At 46.4% G+C, this 25,543-nt stretch overlaps 3 protein-coding genes across 10 annotated transcripts in view; 1 reads left to right on the forward strand and 2 right to left on the reverse strand.

The window, feature by feature from the left end:
- The window catches only part of SLC12A6 (solute carrier family 12 member 6), a 61,227-nt gene extending 59,809 nt beyond the window's left edge, over nucleotides 1–1,418 (reverse strand). Inside the window, exon 1 of the mRNA XM_053265601.1 lies at nucleotides 1,269–1,418. The gene's annotated coding sequence lies outside the window, so the exon portion shown is untranslated. The remainder of the gene's footprint in view (nucleotides 1–1,268) is intronic.
- Nucleotides 1,419–4,094: 2,676 nt separating this feature from the next.
- Nucleotides 4,095–6,230, reverse strand: NOP10 (NOP10 ribonucleoprotein). The gene is made up of 2 exons (XM_053265607.1): nucleotides 6,090–6,230; nucleotides 4,095–4,525 (listed from the first exon to the last, which is right to left on the reverse strand). Exons 1-2 carry the CDS (start codon nucleotides 6,141–6,143, stop codon nucleotides 4,385–4,387), a joined length of 195 nt encoding a protein of 64 aa, XP_053121582.1. The 5' UTR covers nucleotides 6,144–6,230; the 3' UTR covers nucleotides 4,095–4,384.
- A 37-nt stretch (nucleotides 6,231–6,267) lies between these two features.
- NUTM1 (NUT midline carcinoma family member 1) lies at nucleotides 6,268–24,552 on the forward strand. Of its 8 annotated transcripts, none has more exons than XM_053265595.1 (6): nucleotides 6,268–6,478; nucleotides 16,223–16,351; nucleotides 16,489–16,628; nucleotides 18,927–19,216; nucleotides 20,475–20,591; nucleotides 21,929–24,552. In XM_053265595.1, exons 2-6 carry the CDS (start codon nucleotides 16,260–16,262, stop codon nucleotides 24,296–24,298), a joined length of 3,009 nt encoding a protein of 1,002 aa, XP_053121570.1. In that variant the 5' UTR covers nucleotides 6,268–6,478; nucleotides 16,223–16,259; the 3' UTR covers nucleotides 24,299–24,552. The 8 variants fall into 8 exon arrangements, with proteins under 8 accessions (XP_053121570.1, XP_053121569.1, XP_053121572.1 ...); XM_053265594.1 differs by lacking the exon at nucleotides 6,268–6,478 and adding an exon at nucleotides 7,459–7,636; XM_053265597.1 differs by lacking the exon at nucleotides 6,268–6,478 and adding an exon at nucleotides 11,194–11,337.
- The last annotated feature ends 991 nt before the right edge of the window (nucleotides 24,553–25,543 follow it).

Consider the following 25,543-nt stretch of genomic DNA (forward strand, 5'->3'; position numbering starts at 1 on the left):
ATATACAAAAGAAAGACTACTCTCTTCCCCAGTCGCTGTTCTGCCAAAGGTCCGGCTCTTGACTTGATACTGGCGACATTTTGAACTATTAGGAGAAGAAGGGCATATTGACGATGGCAAGGCAACAACCTTTACAGGGGGAGCTAATATGGAGGGCCTTCGACATACCAAAGAAGAATGGAACATTGCAGCTGGAGAAGGGCCTCTAGTCCAGAGCTTTTTTCTCAGTGCAGGAAACTGCTACAGCCTCATTGACAGACGCCTGTCCAGCCTCTGGCTGAGAATCTCCAGCAAAAGAAATCCCATCACTGCACCAGGCAGATGGAGCCATTCTTATCCTTAGGAAATCCCTCCTCATCATGCCGCGTCTAGCCTGAGCCTGCTTCCTTGTAAATTCAAGCTGTTGGTTCCAGCACTAGAAGCAATAGAACAATTTGTAATGGGGTGGCTAACAAATAGTGTATTAATTATCATCATCATCATCGGTCCTGCCGTCATGAGCAAGAGAGAACAAGTCTGCACCTTCTATGTGGCAGCCCTTCTGATATTTGAAGACGGCTATCATATCCCTCTCTTCGCTTCTCCAGGCTAAACATACCCAACTCCTTCAACTGTCCCTCACAGAAGCAGGCCTCAGTTTCCAGACCGCTCACCATCTTTGCTGCCCCCCTGAGCATAGACGGAGCACCCAGGTAATCACATCCTCTACAAAATTGCATCTGGAATTGATAGAGCCAGCGTGGTGTAGTGGTTAGAGTGCTGGACTAGGACCAGGGAGACCCGAGTTCAAATCCCCATTAAGCCATGAAACTAGCTGGGTGACTCTGGGCCAGTCACTTCTCTCTCAGCCTAACCTACTTCACAGGGTTGTTGTGAAAGAGAAACTCAAGTATGTAGTATACCGCTCTGGGCTCCTTGGAGGAAGAGCGGGATATAAATGTAATAATAATAATAAGGGGTAGGGCTTCTGTGTTAGAATGATGCAGGCTGGCCAGAGTCATGGTACCATATTGGCCACTTGGGTTTTGGAGTGTTAGGGGAACATGAGTTAGCATTGTCGGCCGGGCAATCTTTGGGCTTTTCCATATGGTCCAGAGGAAGGAGGTCCATATATGCTGGCTTCCACCCAGTAGCAAGCCACTAGCATGCCTGAATCCTGTGCTAGATTCCGCTTCTGGCATGCCACCACAAGCACTCAGAATGCATGCCTGAGGACACATATCTCTCTCCCTCATTTGCACTCTTGCCCGCAAGGCAGCTGCACCCACCTGATAGCCCAGAAGAACAGTGCTGCACTGAGCATTGTTAATTCATGCTATGCGTGGTCTCCACTCTGGCTTCCACATCTCAGAGTCAAGCAGCGACAGCCTTCCCGTTTATTGCCCTTTTACTGGCTTCCCCAACTTCTGCAGTTTCAGCAGCAGGATGTGAGCAAGGAAGAGGCGTTTTAAGGAGCTGTCCTGCCCTTGGCTCAGATCAGCCATAAATAAACTTGACTTGAGGCAGGAAATGAAGCAGAGTGAAGTAACACAATGGCAAAACACAGAACTCATGTGTGAGCAATCTTAACACGATTACCCCTCCCAATTCCTGCTGCATGTCTACTGACCAACAGGAAACAGGAGTGGAAACCAACAGGAAAACACATCTGATGGACCAAGTGGCCAAACACCCCTCTCCCAAAGCACCTTTGGGCTCTGACAGGGTGGCAGCACTCACTTATGGCACAATGAAAATTAGGGTACATGGAAGGACAGAGAAAGATCTACTCCTTGTCTGGGTTCTTCTGTCTGCCTGTTTCCAGATATTTATTACTAGGCTTTTCCCATTTTTTTTTAAAGCACCAAATGCTGTTTATACATTTACAATCACATTGAGATAATAAAGCACCAATATTACTGACACTGGCCATAATGACAAAGAATAGTGACCTAATAAAATGCTGATTTATTTAAAGCTATCCTGAAAGGACACATAAAAGCATGTCTTTGCTGCTGACTAAAATGCAGGGATGGAAGCAGGCAGACCTCTCAGGACATCCCACAGGACCCTGTCCTTTGTGCCCACCTGCCATACCTCTAATGGCGAAGGGATGCAGAGAAGGGACTCTGAAGATAATTTCAGTGTTTGGGCAGATTCTTATGGAGGCAAATGGTTCTTAAGTCAATCTGGGACTAGGCCATTGGGGACTTTAAAGCACAAAAGAGCCTTTTCTAGGACCTTAAGCACACCATACTCATGCAAACATGTCATGACTCACACCAAGCAATAAGGGAGGGGAGCTCATCTGAATAACTCATGTACAGGTTTTCCCAGTCCTCAGATATCTTATGTCATTTCTGTGTACCTCCACAACCATAATCTCTGTAGCAACAGAGAGTATGTTTGGTAGTTCCCTGCAAATGAAGGCATGTTCTTGACAGCGCTTACCAATTCCAAAAGTCCTTTTCTGCAAAGATCTGGCAAAGCCCAAGTTTTTTAAAGATACCTTATTTAGAAAAGCATGTTATAGCCAGGGATGAAAATTACTGGGCCTTATCCTCTGATCTGGGGAATGGGGGGTGGGGGTAGGGTTTGGAGGAGTATAAAACATGAAAAAATCAGGGGTGCAGGATCTCCTTCCTGGATAGGGCCATAATTCAGTGGTAGAGCACCTGCTTGGCAAACAGCTAGTTTCAGGTTCAATCTCCAGTAACTCCTAGTAGGGCTGGAAAAGACCCATGTCTGAAATTTGGGAGAGCTGCTACCAGTCAGAATAGGCAGTACTGAAGTATATGGACTAAGGGTCTGAGCTTCATATGAATTCCCAGCTGTAGTAGGAAAATAAAACTTAATAGCTTAGGCCTGGCTATGCTGGTCATGTGGTAGCAAGCAGGACGTCCTCTTAGCTAAGCAGGGTCTGCCCCGGTTGCATATGAAAGGCAGACTAGAAGGGTGAGCACTGTAAGATATTCCTCTTGGGGGATGGATCTGCTCTGCGAAGAGCATCTAGGTTCCAAGTTTCCTCCCTGGAAGCATCTCTAAGATCGGGCTGAGATTCCTGCCTGCAACCTTGGACAAGCCACTGCCAGTCCGTGAAGACAATACTGAGCTAGATAGACCAATGGTCCGACTCAGCATATGACAGCTTCCTGTTGACACTGGCTAAATACTGCCTAGCAGCCACATTGTGTGGCCTCCCAGGTACATAACCCACTCCTGTAATCCCAGGCAGGTAGCAAAACCAGGTTTCTATACAGCGGCTGAACTCAGGCATTCAGTCAGAAAGTGTTCAGACCCGCCTTAGAGGAAAGCTACCAGAGGTGAATGTTCTCTAGTAGTGGGAATTGATATTTTTATCATCTGTTAAGCATGTTAACTCCTGGTCAAAGCAACCACTCTCCTTCAGATAATACTGACACAAATTGGACTGGTTATGTACTGCCTCCTAAAGCGAAGTATGTAGTCAAGCTGCTTTAAACTACAGACAAAAAGAATTTATAGTAGCAAAGAGAAGATGCAAGAGGACCCCGCGAGACCACTGCCAAGCTGTGAGCTCTTTGCTTTAGAGTGTCAGTAAAATATAGCAACATTGGCCTTAACCAACTGCCAAGGGCTAGAGACTCTGCAGACTAATAGAAGGGCTGCTTCTGTAAGCTGCCATCTTTACTATGAGCCAGCCCAAGCCCATCTGCAGCTCTTTCTACTCCTTTTCCTCTGGAGAAATGAGCCTGGACTACATAATGAACTGCCAGGTCCAGGGGAGACTGCCATACACATACTCCTGTATCCATGACACCTCACATTGTATATTTGTGATGGATTTTAATTGCATTTTGAATTGATCTTAGATGAAAAGCAGGATAAAATATAAGCAGATTCAGACTACACAGATCACATCTTCATTGCCCCAGCCTCCTCTCTCTCCCTTTGCCAGAGCTCAGAAATAATGCAGACTTCCTGCTCCCTTTCAAATCAGAAGCCCCCTCCTCAATGTAACCCAATTGGGGGGGGGAGGATGACACCTCCAAGTCACACAATGTTTTATCAGAATGCTAGACCCAGCATTTTGCTCCACCACCACCACTAGCAGTTTTATGTTAAAGAAAAAACAATGGAGGATTTCACTTTATTTGCAACCAGAAATGATACAGCTGATTTCAGACAGGTGCATCTGAAGGAATCCAGGCTCTCGCACCCAATACAGGCGTTTTCCCCTTCCAGAGAGCATCAAGGAAATAAAAAAAACATTTCAAAGCATTAGCTGTGACACCGGAGAAGTCCTACAGATAAAACAGAATGTGGAAAGTAGGTCTGCTTCTGAGTCGGCTTCATTGAGGCTGTTTTGGAAGAAGCTCATCTCGATGGAAGACAGCAGTCCCAGCTGACAGCAGAGGCACGCAGGTTACACAACAGGTCGAGGTTGCTGGGTCATCAGGACGCCAAAGCGTTTCTTGATGGTGATCCTGTGCCGGGAATATTTGTCATCCGGAGAGAAACGGGCAGGATGGGCCGAACATGTTGGCTGGCCAGAGGGGTCCACCTTCTGCAAAGCAGGGGGAAGAAGGGAGGGCAAGTTGTGAGCAATTCCATTCCCAGCAGGACTATCCCAACCTGGAAAACCACAAAGCTCCTCAGAGCTTGCCCCAGTATCCCCAACCAACCTCCACACATACACAAAGACAGAACTTGCCCCACATCACATTAGCACATTTCAGTGGGCTTGAAGGCACCTAACCATTATTATTATTATAGCATGTTGTAAAAGAACAAATTTAGCTGGTGGGAGCAGAGGAGAGGTGGTAAAAACAAAGGGCAAATTGACTTGACAGCACACTAGCATGGTGTAGTGGTTGGAGTGCTGGACTAGGACCGGGGAGACCCAAGTTCAAATCCCCATTCAGCCATGAGACTAGCTGCGTGACTCTGGGCCAGTCACTTCTCTCTCAGCCTAACCTACTTCACAGGGTTGTTGTGAGGAGAAACTCAAGGATGTAGCACACTGCTCTGGGCTCCTTTGAGGAAGAGCGGAATATAAATGTAAAAAAAATTAAAACTAAATAAATAAATAAAAATGCAAGACAGACAGAAAGAAATGAAACTCCAGATGGAACCGGGTTTGTGGCTAATTTCTTGGCAATGACGTTAACGCCTCTTCCCATATTTTTTGTGTTCCTGCTGTCTTTACAGGGATCACTGCAAACTCAGGAGAAACATTCCATCCAGAGAAGTAAGCTGCCAAGCAATACCTTCTGTTTCAGGATGTCTCTTAACCTGAACTGCGTGTCCCCTCACCCATGTCCCAAGTTTGGCATTCCCAATGGATCTACAGGCCCTTGGTGATTCACCTAGGTCAAAGCCTTGCCATCTTTCAGAAGAGAAAACTGTTCTATTTAGGCTGGTTAGATTTAGATTGTGTGTGCTTATGATGTTTAATATGCCTTAATGTGTTTAATATGTGTTTAGTGTGATTGATTGTTTTTAATCTGACCTTAAAAAAATAATAATTTTATTACTTGTATCTGTATCTATGTTATTGTTGTAAGCTGCCCCGAGCAGTATTGCACTGGAGGGGCGGGGTATAAATATTTTAAATAAATAAATAATTAAATAGCATATTAGTAGGAAACGGCATATTGTGTGTGACTGCACACTTCCTAATCTTCAGGAAGAGTTACATTTTTCTTTTTTAAAAAATGTAACGTTGGGAGAGAAAAACGTGGGGATCTAGAAAACGGGGATCCAAACACCCTATTTTCTGATCTCGAGAACTTCCCTCATTCCTCCTAAAACGTTCACCAGCTAGTGCCATTCCCACTCCCATGAGGATCCATCAGCATGCCCAGAGTCAGTTTAAGAAAAAGAAAAATTGAAAGTCTAAGCAATACTAATGTCTGGATAAGGTATCAAGGCACAGGAAATGAATCCCACAGTCTAACCCACAACTCCACCTTCTGCAAAAAGGAGCATGCTCACAGAAATATCAGGGAAGGAGAAAGGCTGAGGGCAACTAAATGGGAATATCAGGATTAGCTGAAGAAAGAGGCAGGTCGAGACGCTGAGTATGCCAGGGCCTTAGATGTGGGGGGCGGAAAGGCCGGGCTTCTCACCTTTAAAGTGTAGACTCGATCTCCCTCCTCGTTGATATAGTACTGCAGGAACATCGCGGTGTGGTCCGCAGACTGTCGTTCCTAACGCTGCAAATCACCCCGGGACTGATCCCGTGGCTAACGAGCTTTTTCCTGACACGTGCTCTCAAGCAACCCATGCGCGCATGAACCGCCAGTGCTCCCTGGGTAATGGAGTCCCGAAGTGGTCCAAAGAGTGAGCTCAAAGTGATTACGCTCTTCCCGACGCATTCTGGGAATTGTAGTCTTCAAGCTTGAAAACCAGGATTAATTTTCTCGGGCGTTCATATCGCGATGCGGACTTCTGCTGCTGAAATGTGTATGGGACAGCTGAGCTACTGAAGTTGCCGGAGCTGTGCTAGAAATAAACGGTAGAACTGTTCCTAGTAGATATCGGCCCTATCATTGTTTAATGTTGTTGTTGTTAATTTTATTATATCATACCTGCCAACATGCCCCTATTTCCCCAATATTATTTTATTAGTTTCTTCTAAAATATTTCCACACACATATAACAGACTATATTATAGGAGGATCCGAACCTCTCCCTGGGTTGAGGCAATGGCCTTCTGCTGATACGCCAGTTGTGTCCATTTCTTGAGATAAACGACTTCAGAACAGTGGTACATACAGGTGAAACTCGAAAAATTAGAATATTGTGCAAAAGTTCATTAATTTCAGTAATGCAAATTAAAAGGTGAAACTGATATATGAGATAGACGCATTACATGCAAAGCGAGATAAGTCAAGTCTTAATTTGTTATCATTGTGATGATCATGGCATACAGCTCAGGAGAACCCCAAATCCACAATCCCAGAAAATTAGAATATTACATGAAACCAATAAAACAAGGATTATAAATAGAACAATATCGGACCTCTGAAAAGTATAAGCATGCATATGTATTCAGTACTTGGTTTGGGCCCCTTTAGCAGCAATTACTGCCTCAATGCGGTGTGGCATGGATGCTATCAGCCTGTGGCACTGCTGAGGTGTTATGGAAGACCAGGATGCTTCAATAGCGGCCTTCAGCTCTTCTGCATTGTTTGGTCTCATGTCCCTCATCCTTCTCTTGGCAATGCCCCATAGATTCTCTATGGGGTTCAGGTCAGGCGAGTTTGCTGGCCAATCAAGCACAGTAATCCCATGGTCATTGAACCAGGTTTTGGTACTTTTGGCAGTGTGAGCAGGTGCCAAGTCCTGCTGGAAAATGAAGTCAGCATCCCCATACAGCTCGTCTGCGGAAGGAAGCATGAAGTGCTCCAAAATCTCCTGATAGACGGCTGCGTTGACCCTGGACTTAATGAAGCACAGTGGACCAACACCGGCAGATGACATGGCTCCCCAAATCAACACAGACTGTGGAAACTTCACACTGGACTTCAAGCATCTTGCATTGTGTGCCTCTCCATTCTTCCTCCAGACTCTGGGTCCTTGGTTTCCAAATGAGATGCAAAAGTTGCTCTCATCAGAAAAGAGGACTTTGGACCACTGAGCAACAGACCAGTTCTTTTTTTCTTGAGCCCAGGTAAGACGCTTCTGACATTGTTTGTTGTTCAGGAGCGGCTTGACAAGAGGAATATGACATTTGAAGCCCATGTCCAGGATCCGTCTGTGTGTGGTGGCTCTTGATGCACTAACTCCAGCCTCAGTCCACTCCTTGTGAAAGTCCCCAACACTTTTGAATGGCCTTTTCCTGACCATCCTCTCCAGGCTGCGGTCATCCCTGCTGATTGTGCACCTTTTTCTTCCACACTTTCCCCTTCCACATAACTTTCTATTAATGTGCTTTGATACAGCACTTTGGGAACATCCAACTTCTTTTGCAATTACCTTTTGAGGCTTTCCCTCCTTATGGAGGGTGTCAATGATGGTTTTCTGCACAGCTGTCAAGTCAGCAGTCTTTCCCATGATGGTGATTCCTAATGAACCAGACTGAGAGACCATTTAAAGGTTCAGGAACCCTTTGCAGGTGTTATGGATTGATTAGCTGATTGGAGTGGGACACCTGGAGCCTAGACTGTTGAACCTTTTCACAATATTCTAATTTTCTGGGATTGTGGATTTGGGGTTCTCATGAGCTGTACGCCATGATCATCACAATTCTAACAAATTAAGGCTTGACTTATCTCGCTTTGCATGTAATGCGTCTATCTCATATATCAGTTTCACCTTTTAATTTGCATTACTGAAATTAATGAACTTTTGCACGATATTCTAATTTTTCGAGTTTCACCTGTATGCTGGTAACCTCCAGACCTGACTACTGCAATGTACTCTTTGTGGGGCTGCCCTTGTGTGTACTCCGGAAACTTCAGCTGGTTCAGAATGTGGCAGCCAGGTTGGTCTCTGGGTCATCTCGGAGAGACCATATTACTCCTGTATATTGAAAGAGCTACACTGGCTGCCGATAAGTTTCCGGGCAAAATACAAGGTGCTGGTTATAACCTATAAAGCCCTAAACGGCTTAGGCCCTGGGTATTTAAGAGAACATCTTCATCATGAACCGCACCGTCTATTGAAATCATCAGGAGAGGTCCATCCATAGTTGCCACCAGCTCATCTGGTGGATACTCGGGGATGGGTCTTTTCAGCTGCTGCCCCGAAGCTTTGGAATGCGCTCCCTGCTGAAATAAGAGCATCCCCATCTCTGACAATTTTAAAAAAAATCTTTAAAGACACATCTGTTCAACCAGGTTTTAAATTAAATACCATTTTAATAGTTTTAACATTGTTTTAAAATATTCTTTTAAGGTTTTAAATTGCTGTAATGTTTTAACTTTTTGCTGTCATTTATTTTAACCAATGTTTTAATTTCTCTGTTGTCATGTTTTTGTTTTAACTAATGTGTTAACTTTTTCTGTTGTCATTTTTTGTTGTAAACCACCCAGAGACGTACGTTTTGGGCGGTATAAAAATATGTTAAATAAATAAAATGAATATATAAACGAATGCCACTTAGCAAAAACAAATATTATTCTGCAACGTACCAAACAAGTTAGCTACATAATAACTAGTTATAACGATGAAGTCGCTAAAGTGGTAGCCAAATTTATTTATGGGGCGATGAGACAGACATCCCACCACGGTCTTTTATAGGTTTGATTTTATGGTAGTTTTAGTTCATCTGTATATGTATGTGTATCATCATATTTACTCTATCTCTGAATGGTTGTGTTATTGTCACTTTCGTTTCTGTTTGGCCTACGGCTGCAATAAAAGAACTACTACTACTAAATAACTAGTTATGTTTCCATCCACGAGATTATTTCCCCCTTTACAATTCTGTAAAGCAGACAGGTGGTGACTGGCCCAGGGCCATCCAATGAGCTCATGGCTGCGTTTGGGAGTTGAACCTACATTCCTAGTACAATACTAACCACTACACTAGATAGCCACCTGTCCTTTATAATAACAAGGCTGTTTGACAGATATGTGCATAAAAACAGGCTTTATGAGCCAAAGTAATATAGCATAACACAGTAGATTGCTCTAAGCCATTAAAGAATTCCAAATATTTGATTTTAAACAAATACAAGACATGTTTTTCAAAATGGTTCATGGGGCGTGGCTGGGTGTGGTTGTTGTGTTGAAGGTTTAGTTATGTAATTTCTTGTATAAGAAGCATATTCTAAGAGAATATCTTCTTCGCTATGAACCCCTCTGCCCACTGAGATCATCAGGGGAGGTTCGTCTGCAGTTGCCACTGGCTTGTCTGGTGGCTACTCAGGGATGAGCCTTCTTCATTACTGCTCCGAGGCTCTGGAATGCACTCCCTGCCGAAATAAGAGCCTCCCCATCTCTGAAAACTTTTTAAACTGTCTAGACACATTTGTTCACCCTGGCTATTAATTAGATACTGTTTTGGTAGTTTTAAACATTGTTTTAAATTTTAAATTATTTTGGTTTTAGCCTTTTTGTTTTGTTTATTTACTATTTATTTATTTAACATATTTTATACCGCCCCAGACTTACGTCTCTGGGCGTTGTAATTTGTATTTTATTGTGAGCTGCCCAGAGATGCGAGTTTGGGGCAGGATATAAATATGTCAAATAAATAAACAAATATTGGTAATAGCTATTGCTATGGAAAGCTGACCAAACTTGGAAAGCTGACCAAACTTGCAGGCTATAAAAGGCCTGTTGTTTTTAAAGTGATGTTACAGTAAGAGCTGCTGTCCATGCTGAAACTTCATAAGGGTAGTAAACAGGTAGTGGGGTAACAGCTGATGCTGAGAAATGAATGGATTTTGACATGGATGAGGAAAAACAAAAACTACGTAGACATCCTGCAGGTTGACGTAGCGGAACATAATTAAATCAGGGAATTTCTTGGCGGGATGCTTGAGTAAAATGTTCATGACTTGATGGGAAATCAAATGAGAAAAGAGTAAGCAATCATAGTCATCATAAAGTATAAAATGATTTAGTAGGTTTTAAGGGGTGCTTACAGCCAGTTGAGTAGCACTGCCTTGTTGCTTACTGCTCTGGATTGTGATTAGTTCTAAAACAAAAGCCTTGCTAGATAAGTACGATTCTCATCAATTTTTGATGGGTTCTGGAAAAAAGCTTGCTTGCCAATAAGATTCTCTTCCCTACCTTGGACAGCTGGACACTAACCTGATTCGAATCTGATCTTCTGGTAGTTGATGATCCATCTGTGCTAAGGCCAAGCTCCGTGTGAACCAGCAACTGATAATCTTAGATCTTTTCAGATTCTCTCACTGTTGTTTGTTGCTCATCTTGAGTTGGCATCAAAGATTCAAGCCCTCAGGGCTGTCACAATGCAATCACATTCTACGCAAGGCTAATATTTAATGTTAGGTGGGGAAGGGGAGTATTCTGAATTTTTCCAGTTTAAAAATATTATGGTTCTGTGTGGCCTTAAGCAATCTGAACACCTGAAGCAGAGACAAAAATTATTCATTTTATTTATTTATAATTTATTTCATATTCTGCTTTTCCAAAATGATACTTTTTAAAAAGAGAGGGAGGTACAGAGAGGGAGAGGGAGAGGGGGAGACCAGAGGCAGGAAAATAGTGCTACCTATGGAATGTGAATACCTATGGAAAGCCACCTAATGGTGCAGTGGGGAAGTAACTTGCCTTGGGAGCAAGAGTTTGCCGGTTTGAATCCCCACTGGCATGTTTCCCAGACTATAGGAAACACCTAAATCGGGCAGTAGCGATATAGGGCAGGCCTGTAGTTGCTTAACTGAGGGATCCAAGGTAGGCCTCTTCAGCGGCGGTCTAATGATTCCCTCCTTAGGACAAGAAGGCATCCTGCCTTCCCTCAGAGATGCATTTATAATCGTGACCAGGCCCTCTACAACAAGAGAGCAGGTGGTAGGCCGCAACATTCCAAGCAACTTGTCCTCATCCTCAGCAGTCACAAACTGAAACTGATCCAGAGTCATCACATAAGAAGAACTGCTGGACACCTTGGTATCAGACACTGTAACATGACCACCATCACCACCACATTTATATCCCGCTCTTCCTCCAAGGAGCCCAGAGCGGTGTACTCCATACTTAAGTTTCTCTTTCACAACAACCCTGTGAAGTAGGTTAGGCTGAGAGAGAAGTAACTGGCCCAGAGTCACCCAGCAAGTCTCATGGCTGAATGGGGATTTGAACTTGGGTCTCCCCGGTCCTAGTCCAGCACTCTAACCACTATACCACACTGGTTCATGTATGTCAGTGTGCCCAAGTGTTTAAGGTCAGCGTTGTCAAAACCCTGGCAACCGACATACTGACACAGCCCTCCTTGTGGCATTCACCCATTCAGCGGCACCACCCTCAGCTTCCTGAAGGTATCTTGCTCCCTCAAACACATCTGCCCATTTCCCTTGCTGGAGTTGCCTCCCAACATGCCTCAGCAATGATGACTCCTCTCTTAACATCCTTTAATCCTCACTCAAAACCAGGGGTGGGCAAACCAGGCCCTCCAGCTGTTGTTGAACTACAACCCCCATCATCCCCAGCCACAATTGTACAGTGGATGATGGGAGTTGTAGCTGGAGGGCCAGGTTTGCCCATCCTTGCTCAAAACCCACCATTCCCAGAAAGCACATTCCTCTTGTGAGAAAATTCTTCACACAAGAATATGATACCCCTTGGTCTCATGTCCTGCTGTAACTCAGCCTAATTGTAGATGTAAGCATATATCTGAAATGATAGCATATTATCCTTGTATTCACCTCATCTCCCTTTCCCTGCCTTTCTTTCTGTTATCTCATTTGTGTCTGTTTTCTAGATTGTATGCCCCTCCAGGGCAGGGACCTTTCCTCTTGTTCTTGGTAAAGTTCCATGTACATGGATGGCAGTAAAATATTTAAAATGTCTTGGTGCTAGTCAGGATCAAATTTAGGGGCAGCTGAAAAAGAAGAAGAGAGTCCATTTCCTAGGTGCAAATATCAGATTTCTAGGTGTTCAGGTGAGCAGAAGTCTGAGCTTTTTCTAACCCAGATTTCTGATCTCAGCCCAATCCTGGATCCTAAAACAGGACACATAAGCACACAAGCTGTCCAGATGAGATTTCTGTCGATTCAGATCACACAACAGTCTCAGTATGGTGAGGGAGCTGAGCACACTGATGTCTTCTCAGTACTGCCACAAACCTACATTTCCCAAGATTCTATGGGGGAAGCCCTGACAGTTAAACAGTTTCAAACTGGTCCCAACTTCTAGAGTAGGTGCTTGTTGCCCACAGGTGTGGTGACTCTGCTCCTGCATCAACCGCCCGATGTCAGAGCAGACACCACGGGTCAAGCGCACCTCACAAACGCCTACTGTAGTCAACACTTGGCCTTTTTATTTTTGGCTAGGGGTATTCATGGGCACGTGTCACATTTTGCATCATTACAGGGGAGGTGGTTTGGGAGAGGTATGTATTTCTGCTGTGCTCTGAGACTAGGAGACCCTCTGTTTCTATGAGTTTTCAGATAGCTAAACAGATTGTCGGCTGGCTAGGGGAAAATATTGGTCCGGCCTGCCCCGGGATCTTTACAACAGCTGGATATTCAGGAACAATCTGGTGAAACTTTATGTGCTATGAAAATGAGCATTAGGACTTGGTTCAAGCTGCTGTTTAAAGCCGGGGATAAGGGCCCAACTCTGGCAAGCCAATGTTGGAAGCAAGTGGACCATCATGATGGCAACCAGAGGCTGCAGCCTGTTAACTCCACTTGTATGTGTGGATACCCAAGAAACTGCATGAAGCCAGAAACAGGGGAATGTGCAGAATTAGGATCAGGTTGGTACCACATGGCTTTGTGGTCACCAGGAGTCAACACCGACTTGACGGCACAACCTTGCCTTTCCTGCAGGTAGAACATTAACTTCCTCCCTGTTATTGGAACTCCCGAGGTGTCCAGATTCTGGAATTGTTTTCATTCAACCTCCCCCTCCCAGAGCGGAGTCAACAATGTAGGATCTTCTTGGAAACCGAATGGCGACGTTGTGAATTTCCCAGCTAGCCCCATTTCCAACCAGTTTCTGCCAACCCCTTCGCAATAGGACTTTCCTGATCACAGAGACAGTTCCTCCCAGTTCATTTGACGAGTCTCTTTGCTCTAGATTCCTTCTCCCTTCGGCCATGACCTCCCAGGCCCATATCCCTGGCCCGCCCCCCACTTCCTGCCCCCCCAGTGCACCCTCACTGCTTTTGCCTGCCTTCCCTGGGGCTGCACTGCTGGTGACCTCCTCTGACGCCCCAGGAAGCAAGTTGATCATCAAGCTGAAAAGAGAAGGACCCATGGTGGGCGGTGCCGAGGAAATGCCCCGTACTCAGACTTTCTTCCTGACGGGGATGCCGCTGGGCTGGGCCACGCCACGCCGGGACGGGCCTACAGGTCCTGGGGTCCGCACCGTGTTGCTGACAAAAGCTGGCGAGGAGCCAGTCGGGAGGAAAGCGAGAGTACCAGAGACTGTCCAGTCCACACGTGCTCCCCCTCCCAGTGATGCGTCCTTTGCCTGCACCTCCAAGGGAGTATATGAGAATTACCGGCGTTGGCAGCGTTACAAGGCTTTAGCCAGACGCCACTTCCCTGCCACGCCGGATGCCGAGGCGCTCGCTTGTTTCTTCATGTGAGGGTCGCAGTGACGAGGACCATCGATTAGGGCACAAGAACGACCTAGAGTTGGGATCACAAGGAGATGCAGGCTGAGAGAGAGGATAAGGGCCATTCGTCAAGCATGGGTTTTCCTTGATGGGGGTTGCTGATGGGGCTGTGTTGGTGTAGAGGTGGGAAACCCCACCAGTCCAAAATTGGCATTTGAAGTTGTCTCTTATAGGTCAGGGGTACATAATGGAGGCCCTCCAGCTTCCACAATCCCCAGCCATGGTGGCCAATAAGGGGTGATGGGAGTCGTAGTCCAGTAAGAGCTGAAGCGCCAAAGTTGTGCAGCCCTAGTAGAGGTGGATGGCTCGGAGTGAAGCAAAATGGGGGTTTGGGTGGCAAAATTCTTTCCGCAAAATATGGATTTGGAAGCCCTGCATATTGCACTTCTGTCTGTGAAGCCTGAATTTTGTGGTGGAAATCATAGACAAATTCCACACAGGACTTCACTGTGGTTCTCAGTTTGCACATTTGGGAAGTGGTTAAATTGGGATTTGAACTTGTGCCTCAACAGTCTTAAAGGCTGGTTTGTGCAGTCAGCAGAAGAAAGTGGTGATGTTTTTCCTGGACTGCACCACTTTTGGCTGAAGGTGTATATAACAAGATACATGCTTTTAAAAAAACAAACATTTTTTAATATCCCACTCTTCCTCCAAGCAGCCCAGAGCGGTGTACTACATGTTTCTCCTCACAACAACCCTGAGCCCCTGGTGGTGCAGTGGTAAAACTGCCGCCCTGTAACCAGAAGGTTGCAAGTTCGATCCTGACCAAGGGCTCAAGGTTGACTTAGACTTCCATCCTTCCGAGGTCGGTAAAATGAGTACCCAGAATGTTGGGGGGCAATATGCTAAATCATTGTAAACCGCTTAGAGAGCTTCCAGCTATAGAGTGGTATATAAATGTAAGTGCTATTGCTATTGCTAAGTGCTAACCCTGTGAAGTAGGTTAGGCTAAGAGAGAAGTGACTGGCCCAGAGTCACCCAGCAAGTAGAGTCATCCAGCAAGAGTTCTCCATCATACAGAAAATTCCCCACCTGCACACAGTGGGGCGGTGAGGGGGATCCAGACTAAGCTGAACTCTTCTCCCTGATCGGCTGGTTTTCTGTGGGTAGGGAGGTTTTCTTCATAGGAACATAGGAAGCTGCCTTATACCGAGTCAGACTATTGGTCCATCTAGCTCAGTATTGCCTACACAGTCTGGCAGCAGCTTCTCCAAGGTTGCAGGCAGGATTCTCTCTCAGCCCTATTTTGGAGATGCTGGGGAAGGAACCCAAGACCTTCTGCATGCAAGCTTCATGAAAAGCTGAATTATGAAAACCCTATATCTGAAGCCTGGAGTCAAGTGGGATGGTCTAGGGCAGGGTTTCTTAACCTTGGGCACCCAGATGTTGTTGGACTACAACTGCCAGAATCCCCAGACATGGCCTTTGTGGCTGGTGATTCTGGGAGTTGTAGTCCAACAACATCTGCGGGCCCAAGGTTAGGAAACCCTGGTCTAGGGAAAAATTTACTCAGTTATGCTTGTTTTATATCCTGGCTATCAGCTTCTTCTGGTTATATAAACTGGTTTCCAAGTTATCTCATACTGAGTCAAGACCAGTGTAAGTTGGGTTATTCTGGGTCAAGTCCATCTAGTTCAGTATTGTCACACTTCCTGTTAGCAACTCTCCAGGATCTCAGGCAGGGATCTTCCCAGCCCTACTCAAGACGCGGGAGATTGAACTTGGAGTCAAGACTTGGAAAAGAATATTCCTTTCCAAGAGAAGGAACTTTCCAAGGGAAGGAATATTATTTTCCAAGGGGTTGGAGAAAGGCCCTGGATTTCCAAGGTTGGAGAAAGGCCCTGGATTTGGGACAGCCTTGCATATGATGGCCCGAGGGCTGTGTATGGGTCATGAGTGTAGTGGTAGAGAATGGTGCTTCTGGAGAAGGGGCAGTTCAGAATTTGGAAGCTTCTCCACTTCTGACATGCTGTGCTTGTCCTGCCCTTCCAGCCCTGTCCTCCGTTCACTGGCCCGCCTGCGTCCCGACATGACCCTGGAAGATGGCGTCCCCCGTGCCGTCCAGGAGTGGGAGCACAGCAGCAACTTTGAGCGCATGATCTTCTACGAAATGGCAGAAAAGTGAGAGCTGGCTCAGTCCCCCTTTTGGTACACTTCAGTTGGTCTCACGGGTCCGTTCATGATGGCAGGGGGTGGGGAAGAAGAGGGTTGCCACCTTCTGAGCTCACCCGCTCTTCTGCTGCCATCTTCTCCCTCAGGTTCATGGAATTCGAAGCAGAAGAAGAGCAACAGATCCAGAAGATGAAGCTCCTGGCCAGCTGCTCCCAGTTCCAGGCTCCAGCCCCTAAGCCTACCAAGCCACCTGCTTCCCCTGCCCCGGAATCTGGGCAACAGCAAGGTAGTGTCTTCCCACAATCCCTTGCAACTGGAGCAAAAGCCTTACCTGCCCACACCCATCGTCAGCCAATAGCTAGAGCTGCCATTAGCAACAGAGACTGGTACTCAGTTTGTAAATGGGCTCGCCTTCTTTGCACCCCAGAATGTTGCACCGTGTGGGCCAGTTTTTGCCCTCAGCTGGTGTATGTCTTTGGCCCTCCCAATGGCCTCTGCTTCCTACCCCAAACCTGGGTGAGCTATTTTGCTGATATGCCCAAATATACCATCTCATAGCTTCAGGCCAAGCTGATTTTTTCCTATCTATCTATCTATCTATCTATCTATCTATCTATCTATCTATCTACCTACCTACCTACCTACCTACCTACCTACCTACCTACCTACCTACCTACCTACCTACCTACCTACCTCACAATTCTATGCCAAGAAAATCTTTGTTCTGCAGCAAGAAAAACGGACTCCAGTAATGTGTATGCCATTTAAGCACATTTAAATATAGTTGCTTAATTTGCACAACTGAGCCTGCTTCTCTTAGCTGTGGGGAGGAGCTATATCAGTCTCTGATGCTCACTTGAACGGCTCCTCAATCTTTCCCCATTCCCTGGCTTCTGTGATACCATCAAACATTACAGGTGTATCCTTGCAAGCTTCTACCTTCATTGTATCTTATACACTGTAAGCTTATACCTTCAGTGTATTTCCCCCCGCCTTCAATGGGAGGAAAGGGCGGGGGGAAGAATGCATATTTTATTTTTTTATTTTTTTGATTGATTGATATATCGCCCTTCCAAAAATGGCTCAGGGCAGTTTACAATATTGTAGATGCTCTGATCACTGATACTCTGAAGTCTTCCCCCCCACTGAAATGTTGTGGTGTTTCTACCTCTCCTCCCCGCCACACACACACACACTTTCCAATAGCATAGCAGGGGTCTCCAACCTTGGGTCCCCAGATGTTGTTGGACTACAACTCCCATCATCCCCAGCCACAGTCCACAAATGCCATTGTAGCTGGGGGTTATGGGCATTGTAGTCCAACAACATCTGGGGAGCCAAGGTTAGGGACCCCTTATATAATGGAAGGAGGGATTATTAGATTTGGCAGCAGGCCACTAGGGGAAGGGGAGAGGGAAGAGACTCAGTGTTCCATCCCCTAATCCTCAATTAAAGTGTTCAGCCTCTTAACAACAAACAACAACCCATTGCCAGCCATGGCAACAATGTCAAAAGAGAAATGTAAGAATCCAGGCTGTGATTCTAAGAGGTGAAGTGTGGAGCTCCAGGGTTGAGCTGGACAAGATTTAGAAAAGATCAATCAACATTTTCAAGGGGGACGGAGCTCTTCCCATATGAGGAAAGGCTAAAGTTCTTGCGTTGCTAGTTTAGAAACAAGATGACTAAGGAGGGATGTGATAAGAGGTTTATCAAATTATGCATAGTATAGAGAAACTGGAGAAGGGATTCTCCCCTCCCCAACTTGCTCTCCATAATAACAGAATTTGAGGCCATCCGGTGAACTTGATTTGCAGGAGATTCCGTTTGGCAAAAGAAAGGGAAATGAACACATTTATGTTGGGAGTTTGCTGCTGCATGATGTGGTGATGATCAGCAGCTTGAAGGGCAAATGCATGGAGCTGCCCACCAACAGCTGGTGGCCATGATGGCTAAATGGAGCCTCCATGTACAGGGATAGTATACCCCTGGATTCTGGGGGTAAACCACAGGGAAAAGCTACTGCTTTCCTGTGCTGCTTTTGGGCTTCCCAGAGGCATCCAATGGGCCACTGTGGGAGGCAGGATGTTGGGCCATTAGCTTGATTCTTAAGGTTCTGAAGATCAGGAGCTTAAGCTGGCACATAGTTTCTTGGTGTGGTTGGTACAGCAGGGATCTCGGACTTCTCCTTGCATTTTTCTAAGATTTTCTAGGGCAGAAATCAACAACTGGAGACCCCTGAAGAATATTAGCGGCTGCCACCAGGAGATAAGGAAGGTGTTTGGAGGAAGTGTTGACTAGGCCATGGCTTCATTCCATGTCCCACTAGCCTCTTTAGCCTCCAAATGGCTCTCCTCTAAATTTAGTTGCTGGATTACCAGGCCCCTCTTCGACCATTGTGGCTGGGAATGATGGGAATTGTAGTCCAAGCATCTAGGGATCCCTGCCCTAGGGAGTCTGCTTCATTTCTTGGGAACCACAGAGATAGGTCGGGAACGAGGACAACAACACACTGCTAGGATGCATCTTGGGCTGGGGTGTGGGTATGTCTGTCAAGACTGACTCGGGTTCCCTTTCTTCCCTGAAGTTTACATTCCTAAGAAGTCAGCCTCCAAGAGTCGCCAGCCCCGGCGTCGCCAGCGGCGCCCGCCCAGCACCTCCACCCCAGGAGCTCCCAGGGAGATCCCCGCCGAGGCGGTCCACCAGTATGCCGAGATCATGGAAGGGCTGGACACAAGTTGGGAGGAGGAAGAGGATGAGAAGAAGGAGCAGGGGGAGTGTGGAGCCCCCCAAGACCGGAAGGATGTGGTATTTCCAGACTTCAGCCTGCTACAGTATATTGACCAGCTATGTGACAATGAAGAATTTGTCTGTAAGGTAAGTGCGGCTTGTGGCAGGGTGGTGGGTGGGGTTTGCTGTGAGATGCTGGAGAGAACTTGCATCCTGGCACCTACAGATGTCAACCGGTTCGGATTGTGGTGCTCCTCCGTGAGTAGCCTGGCACCTTGTTTGTGGACAGCTTTGAGACTTCTTCCCTTAACCCCATCACAGAATTGCCAAAGAATTCTTAGCATTCATAAAAATACAATTCCCAGGATTCCTTGGCAAAAAGACAAGTACGGATGTTTCAGTTTTTCTCTTGTTGTAGGGCAGGAGTTCCCATCCTTGGGTTCCCAGTTGTGGCTGGACTACAACTCCCATCACTCCTTTGGCCATTGGATGGGGTTGGGGCTGTAACTCTGTGGCAGAGCATCTGCTTTGCAGGCAGAAGGTCCCAGGTTGGGCTGGGAGAAATTTCTGACTGAATCCTTGGAGAACAATGCTGAGTCAGATGGTACTGAGCCAATGGCCTGACTCGGTGTGAGGCATCTTTCAATGCTCCTTTGTGACTGAGAATGCTGGGACTTGTAGTCTAACCACCTCTGGGCAAGGACTTGAGGACATCACGGCAGTTGGTGCCACATTCGCAGCTCCACTGCAGAGTTCTATCACACCACAAAATGGGGACTTCTGGGTGATATGGAGGGAAAGTTAAAAAGGCAGCTGCTGTTTGTGGCAGCGACGCACAGTTAGTGTCATGCCTCATTTGGCCTGAATCTTGGTCCCTCCAGTCCAAGTCCCACTCTGTTTGTTGGGACTGTGATGCAGAGGAACCCCTGCTGCCTTTTGGTCCAGCACTGGGTGTTGCCAAGCAACCGCCCATGCAGTCCAGAGTGTTCGACATGATGGTAGCCTTCCTTATCCATTTCTCAAGCCATTTCCCTTTCATTTCTCTACCATCTGAGCTTCATTTTACTCCCACTAGCTCTCACTCTTCCTTGGCCCTTCCCACTTAGAATTCCGTGGCTTGTATCCACCATCTTGTTCTCCTACACCTACAGCAGCTGGAAACTCTCCATGATATTGGTCAGAATGAGGGTGGGGCATGGTGAGTTGTAGGGGAATCAACCGCAAGAGAGAGGGCATGCCTTCAGCTCTTGCCTGTGGGCATCTGGTGGGCCACTCTATGAAACAGGATGCTGGCCTAGATGGGCCTTGGGCCTGATCCAGCAGGGCTGTTCTTATGAGACCTCTCCCTTCTTCAGCCAGGCACAACATCACTAGCTGCGACATTTCCCCTTCCTCTCTCTGGCAGGTCGAAGCCATCATACATCCACAGTTTATAGCTGACCTGCTGTCTCCAGAGAAAAACCAGGATCCCCTGGACTTGGTGGAGGAATTGGCAGAGGAGTTAAACTTAACACCCAATCAGGTAATATGCAGCAAGGCCGTTCTCATGATTAGAATTAGGGTATGGCAAGCATCCTACCCTAGTTCGGGAGTTGTGCACGCTTGTGTTTTGTGAACACGTGTGACGGAAACAGCAAGGTTGGAGGGTGGGGTGACGTGATCGCCTGGGAGAGAGAAGTGTTGGATGGTTATTCCTCCTACCTTGGTAATAGCAATAGCAATAGCAATAGCACTTACATTTATATACCGCTCTATAGCCGGAGCTCTCTAAGCGGTTTACAATGATTTAGCATATTGCCCCCAACATTCTGGGTACTCATTTTACCGACCTCGGAAGGATGGAAGGCTGAGTCAACCTTGAGCCCCTGGTCAGGATCGAACTTGTAACCTTCTGGTTACAGGGCGGCAGTTTTACCACTGCGCCACCAGGGGCTCTGGTAAATGTTGGGTAGGACGGTGCCAGCAAACCTAGCTCCTCTCTTCCAGGCAGTCACTTCTTTCTCCTTCGAACTTGCCATTTCCCTCACACTGGATCACAAAACAGGAGCATACACAGCTCCCAAACCAGGGTAGGACCTTCGGGTATCCTACCCTAATTATAATGATGTGAACTTCCTTAGCATGAGATCAATCTAGGGATTAAGCTGGAGGGATGGGGGCACTTTCATGTCAGAATTTTGGGCCTATTCTCATGACCAGAGTAATGTGGTGATCCTAGGAATCGCAACCTTGACATGTTGACTCCTAGCCAGAGCAACCCTTGATGAGACCATCTAGTGCATAGAGATGTGGGTGGAAGAGAAGAGTAACATAAACCCGCACTTCCTGTTCTTCTTTGAAAGCCACTATTTGTGTGGCAGGACCATGATGCCAACAGGGGGATTTGCTTTACTTCCTGCATCTCTATAGTGCTAGCCCTAGTTGTTTAGCATTGGTCACCAGCCAAATGGCAACAGCAAGGGATGTTCAAACTGTACAGAGACAGTATGCATTTCCCCCCATGCATAGGATTCAGCTTTTTGCCCTGCAGATGCCCCTCAAGTGACATTAGCAATGTTTTGCAAAAGGCTGGATCCTACATATGCCAAGGAATATGCAGAACTGGCTCCTCATGGGCTGAAACGGCCGAGAGCCAAAACAGACCATGCTTCCTCCATCAGCTACTCTGCATTGTGGAGGTCTTGTGTGTAGGCCAGGCCTGCTCAACTTAGGCCCCCCCAGCTGTTTTTGGACTACAACTCCCATAATCCCCATCCACTCTGGTCAATAGCCAGGGATTATGGGAGTTGTAGGCCAACATCTGCAGGAGGGCCAAAGTTGAGCAGCCCTGGTGTAGGCCCTTTTCCTTTCCACCTTCAGCTCATAGAGAAGAGAGTGTTGGCACTATCTGAAGAAGAAAGGGAGCCCTCCGTTTGCCACACCTCCCATTCTGACTCTACCCCCTCCCAGTCTGAGGAAGAGGATGAAGTCAGTGGCAGTGGTAAAGGCGAAGATGCTTCATGCCGTCCGATCAAGAGGCCGCCTAACAAGGGCATTAGAACCACTCAGTCAGAATTACCAACACAGGTCATCAGTTCTCTGTTGACATCTCATTCACACCAAGAAGTGGGAGAGAGTGATTTTCTACCGAAAGGGATCAGAGCTGTAGCAAGCTCATTTCCTCATGAATGTGGCAGCCATGACTCTCAGGAAGGAAGACTGTTGCCTTCCCTGAAGCACACAGGTAAGGAAGAAACCCCTAACACACAGAAACAGGACCAAGTTGGAGGTCACCTAGGACAGACCAGTGGTGCCCCTCCTCAAACCCAGTGGGTCAGGTTACAAGCTACTTCAAGCATAACCAGAAACAGCAGCCTCTTTGGGAACTTAATGTCACAAGGAGAAAACAAGACAGGACAAGGAGCTCAAAGGTCATATGCCATCGAGCATCCCAAGCAAAATGGCAGCCAAGGAGGAAAGGTCAAGGGTCAAGTGGAGATTCCAAGGGTTACCGAGCAGGACAGCCATGTTGTCCAAGCACCGTTCCAAAACAGTACCCAGTTAATTTGGAAAAACCTAGTATCAGCCCACAATGGATGTGGGGAAAAAGATGGAGTCCAAATAGGGGAGGTCAAAAGTCTAAAGAAAATTCAGATTGTCTGGGAAGGACAGGGAGATGATCCAAGAGGCACTGACCATGCTAATCAGGACAGAAACAAAATATTGTTCAGAGACCACTTGGCAGAAGAAAAAGATGTAAAGTTGACTTCAAATGGGCATGGAGAACAAAACCCTGACCATGCAGAAAAGGTTGCAGGTCCATCTCTAGATAGTAGGGGATCTGAGCTTGACAGTCAGGATAGGGGTACGGCATCTCAGTGGGACAACAAGTTAAAGCAAGTCAGCCAGGATCTCACTCAGCCTGAATGTGAAAAGCAGGATGGGTCACAGGAAGAGGTGGTCAAATATCAGCACCAATTCCAGGCTACCTGGAAAGGGCCAAAGTCTACTCCTAATGAAGCTGCAGCCCAGTTTGAAAGCACAAACCTATGTGGCCAAATCCTGGCAAGCCAAGGAAACCCAATGGCAATCTCTTGTGGACCTGGAAAACAACTTAATGGCCAAGCACAGGTCAAATTGCAGAAGTCATCACAGGTTGGCTGGGAGCAAATGAGGGCCACTCCAGCTAATACTAACAGCCCAGTCAAAATCACAAGGTTGTCTGCAGATAACCTAGCATTACAACCGTCAACTTCCACTAGACAAAATGGCCAGCAGCCAGCTAGCCCACCAGTATTGGAAATAAATCAGGAAGTTTGCTGTCCTATCCTAAAGTCTCATATTGAACTCAGCAGCAGCTATGGGCAGCCATTGGCTTTAGTTGATTCTACTGGGGGAGGGGAGCTTGAAGAGCAATCACCAAGTATCCATTCCGAACATCCACCACATTTCACCTGCTCACTGATGGAGTCTCCAACTTCAAGGATGCAGAAAGGCCCTGGGAGATTCCAGGGGTCTCAATGGCCAGTCGCTGAGCAGGGTACAGTCAACTCTTGGATGGGAAGTCTATCCGACGACAAGCAGATCCTAAAACCCACTCTGAATCCTTCAGGTTATGTCAACACAGTTGAGACTGATGGGGGTCTTAGTGGAGATCACACACCTGTACCCATCAGCCCTGCCAAAGCAGTGGCAATGCTTCCACCACAACCCGGTCTCCAAAGCAATAGTAGCAGCCATGAAAAAGATGAATCCAACCAGATATTTCAGTCTAGCAATCCTGCTTCTTCCAGTGTCCACAGTGGAACCACCAGCTCAGAGAGTGATGTGCAGAGCCCGATTAAGGGGAAAGGGGGAGATTTGCTTGAGAGGGTCACTGTGACCGGGATTGTGCTTCCACAACTCAATGGAGGGAGCGTGGAACATGCTCATAAGTATGACATTAAAGAAGACATGGAGGAGGATGAAGAGCTGTCCACCTTCTCCTCCTTGCTGGCCTCCAAGCTTAGCCTCTCACCCCACTGTGGTCATGTTCTTCCACCACGGGAGCAAAGGGACACCTTGACTTCACTCACTGGGACTGGGAAACAAGGTGCAAAGACAAGGCATTCCACCCGGGTACAAGTGATCCAGGACTCCTTTGTTCCACCAAGCAAGAACATGGAAGCCAGCTCAACTGGCCACCGTAGCCACAAAAGAAAGAGCAACAGCTCAGGCACTCGGCGGAGCAAGCGTCTGTGCCAACAGTAACTGGGCCTCTTCTTCCATCAAGGCCTCGGGAAGTGATCTCTCTCTGGCAAACTCTTTGAAGTGCCTATGATGGCCCTCTCTTCCCCATTACCCTGAGATTTCAAAGGCTCGCTGCTCAGAGTGCTACAGATGGAACAGAAGAGATTGTCCTGCAATATACACATTCATGATCTGTTTAGACATGCCTCCTTTGGGATGGGAGAGACCACTATTTGTTCAATGTTCTTAGCTGATTAAAGAGATTTGGAATCACACTTGGTTTGACTGCACATATGATTAAAAAAACCCTCAACTTTGTCTTATTGTATAATTGGGTCCTTGGTTGCTTCCACATTACCGAAATGCAGAAAACTATAAAGTAGCTAGCCGATGGTAAGATGTATTGTAATATCAGTAGAAAGAGAATATATACATAGGAAAAAGATGGACAAACAATATAAGTAGCCCAATGGGTAATGATACAATATGACAAAATACTGAGACTTTTAGCACTCAAAGTTTTGAAAGCTTTCAAGAAGCAGAACTTAATAGTGCCTTACGAATGTAGTGTTACCACATTCTTTCAGTAAACTCACAGGGAGCAGCACTGCTTATAAAATTAATAAGTTTGGAGACCAACTTTGCTTTTGTGACGATACCTGTTAGGCCAATGAGAGCCATTGGAGACATAAGGCACAATTAAATTCTGCTTCTTGAAGAGACAACGGAAGTCCATTTGAAAGCATGGCTAACCACATCATCTGAAGATTGAGAGAGACATTGCTAACGTATTGAGTGGACTTCAAGATCATTAGCTCCCTTTTGGATTTGAGAAGGACTTTGATATGTGAGTACAATTATAACTAATAATATGTGACTGATATACTGGAGATTTCACTTGACTGAAGAAGCTTTCGAAACTTTGAGCACTACAAGTCTCAGCATTTTGCCAAATTGTCCCATTGGGTCACTTATATTGTATGCCCACCTTTCCCCTATGTATATATATTCTCTTTCTACTGATATTACAATACATCTTACTATACACTAGGTACTTTATTGTTTTCTGCATTTGGGGACTGTAATTTGTACCACTCCTTTTTTCTGGAATTGCTATCCACTGTTCACTTGGAGAATCCAGATGATTTTATTCCCAGATCATTCTTGTGTTACCTGTGTTGTTCTCCCATCTCTCTCCACCCCGCCCCCCCCGCCCCTGTATCTGATTTGTGGCTATTTGTTTCCCATAAAATGCAGCTGCAGTGC

The sequence above is a fragment of the Hemicordylus capensis genome, chromosome 6 (genome assembly GCF_027244095.1).
Source record: "Hemicordylus capensis ecotype Gifberg chromosome 6, rHemCap1.1.pri, whole genome shotgun sequence".
Classification (NCBI taxonomy): Eukaryota; Metazoa; Chordata; class Lepidosauria; order Squamata; family Cordylidae; genus Hemicordylus; species Hemicordylus capensis.

Coding starts and splice junctions, on each gene's coding strand:
- NUTM1 (XM_053265590.1), top strand. CDS start 13,706: ATGACCTCCCAGGCCCATATCCCTGGCCCGCCCCCCACTTCCTGCCCC. Junction 16,629..18,926: donor GGAATCTGGGCAACAGCAAG/GTAGTGTCTTCC, acceptor TCTTCCCTGAAG/TTTACATTCCTAAGAAGTCA. Junction 20,592..21,928: donor TAAACTTAACACCCAATCAG/GTAATATGCAGC, acceptor TTCCACCTTCAG/CTCATAGAGAAGAGAGTGTT.
- NOP10 (XM_053265607.1), bottom strand. CDS start 6,143: ATGTTCCTGCAGTACTATATCAACGAGGAGGGAGATCGAGTCTACACT. Junction 4,526..6,089: donor ATCGAGTCTACACTTTAAAG/GTGAGAAGCCCG, acceptor CCTGCTTTGCAG/AAGGTGGACCCCTCTGGCCA.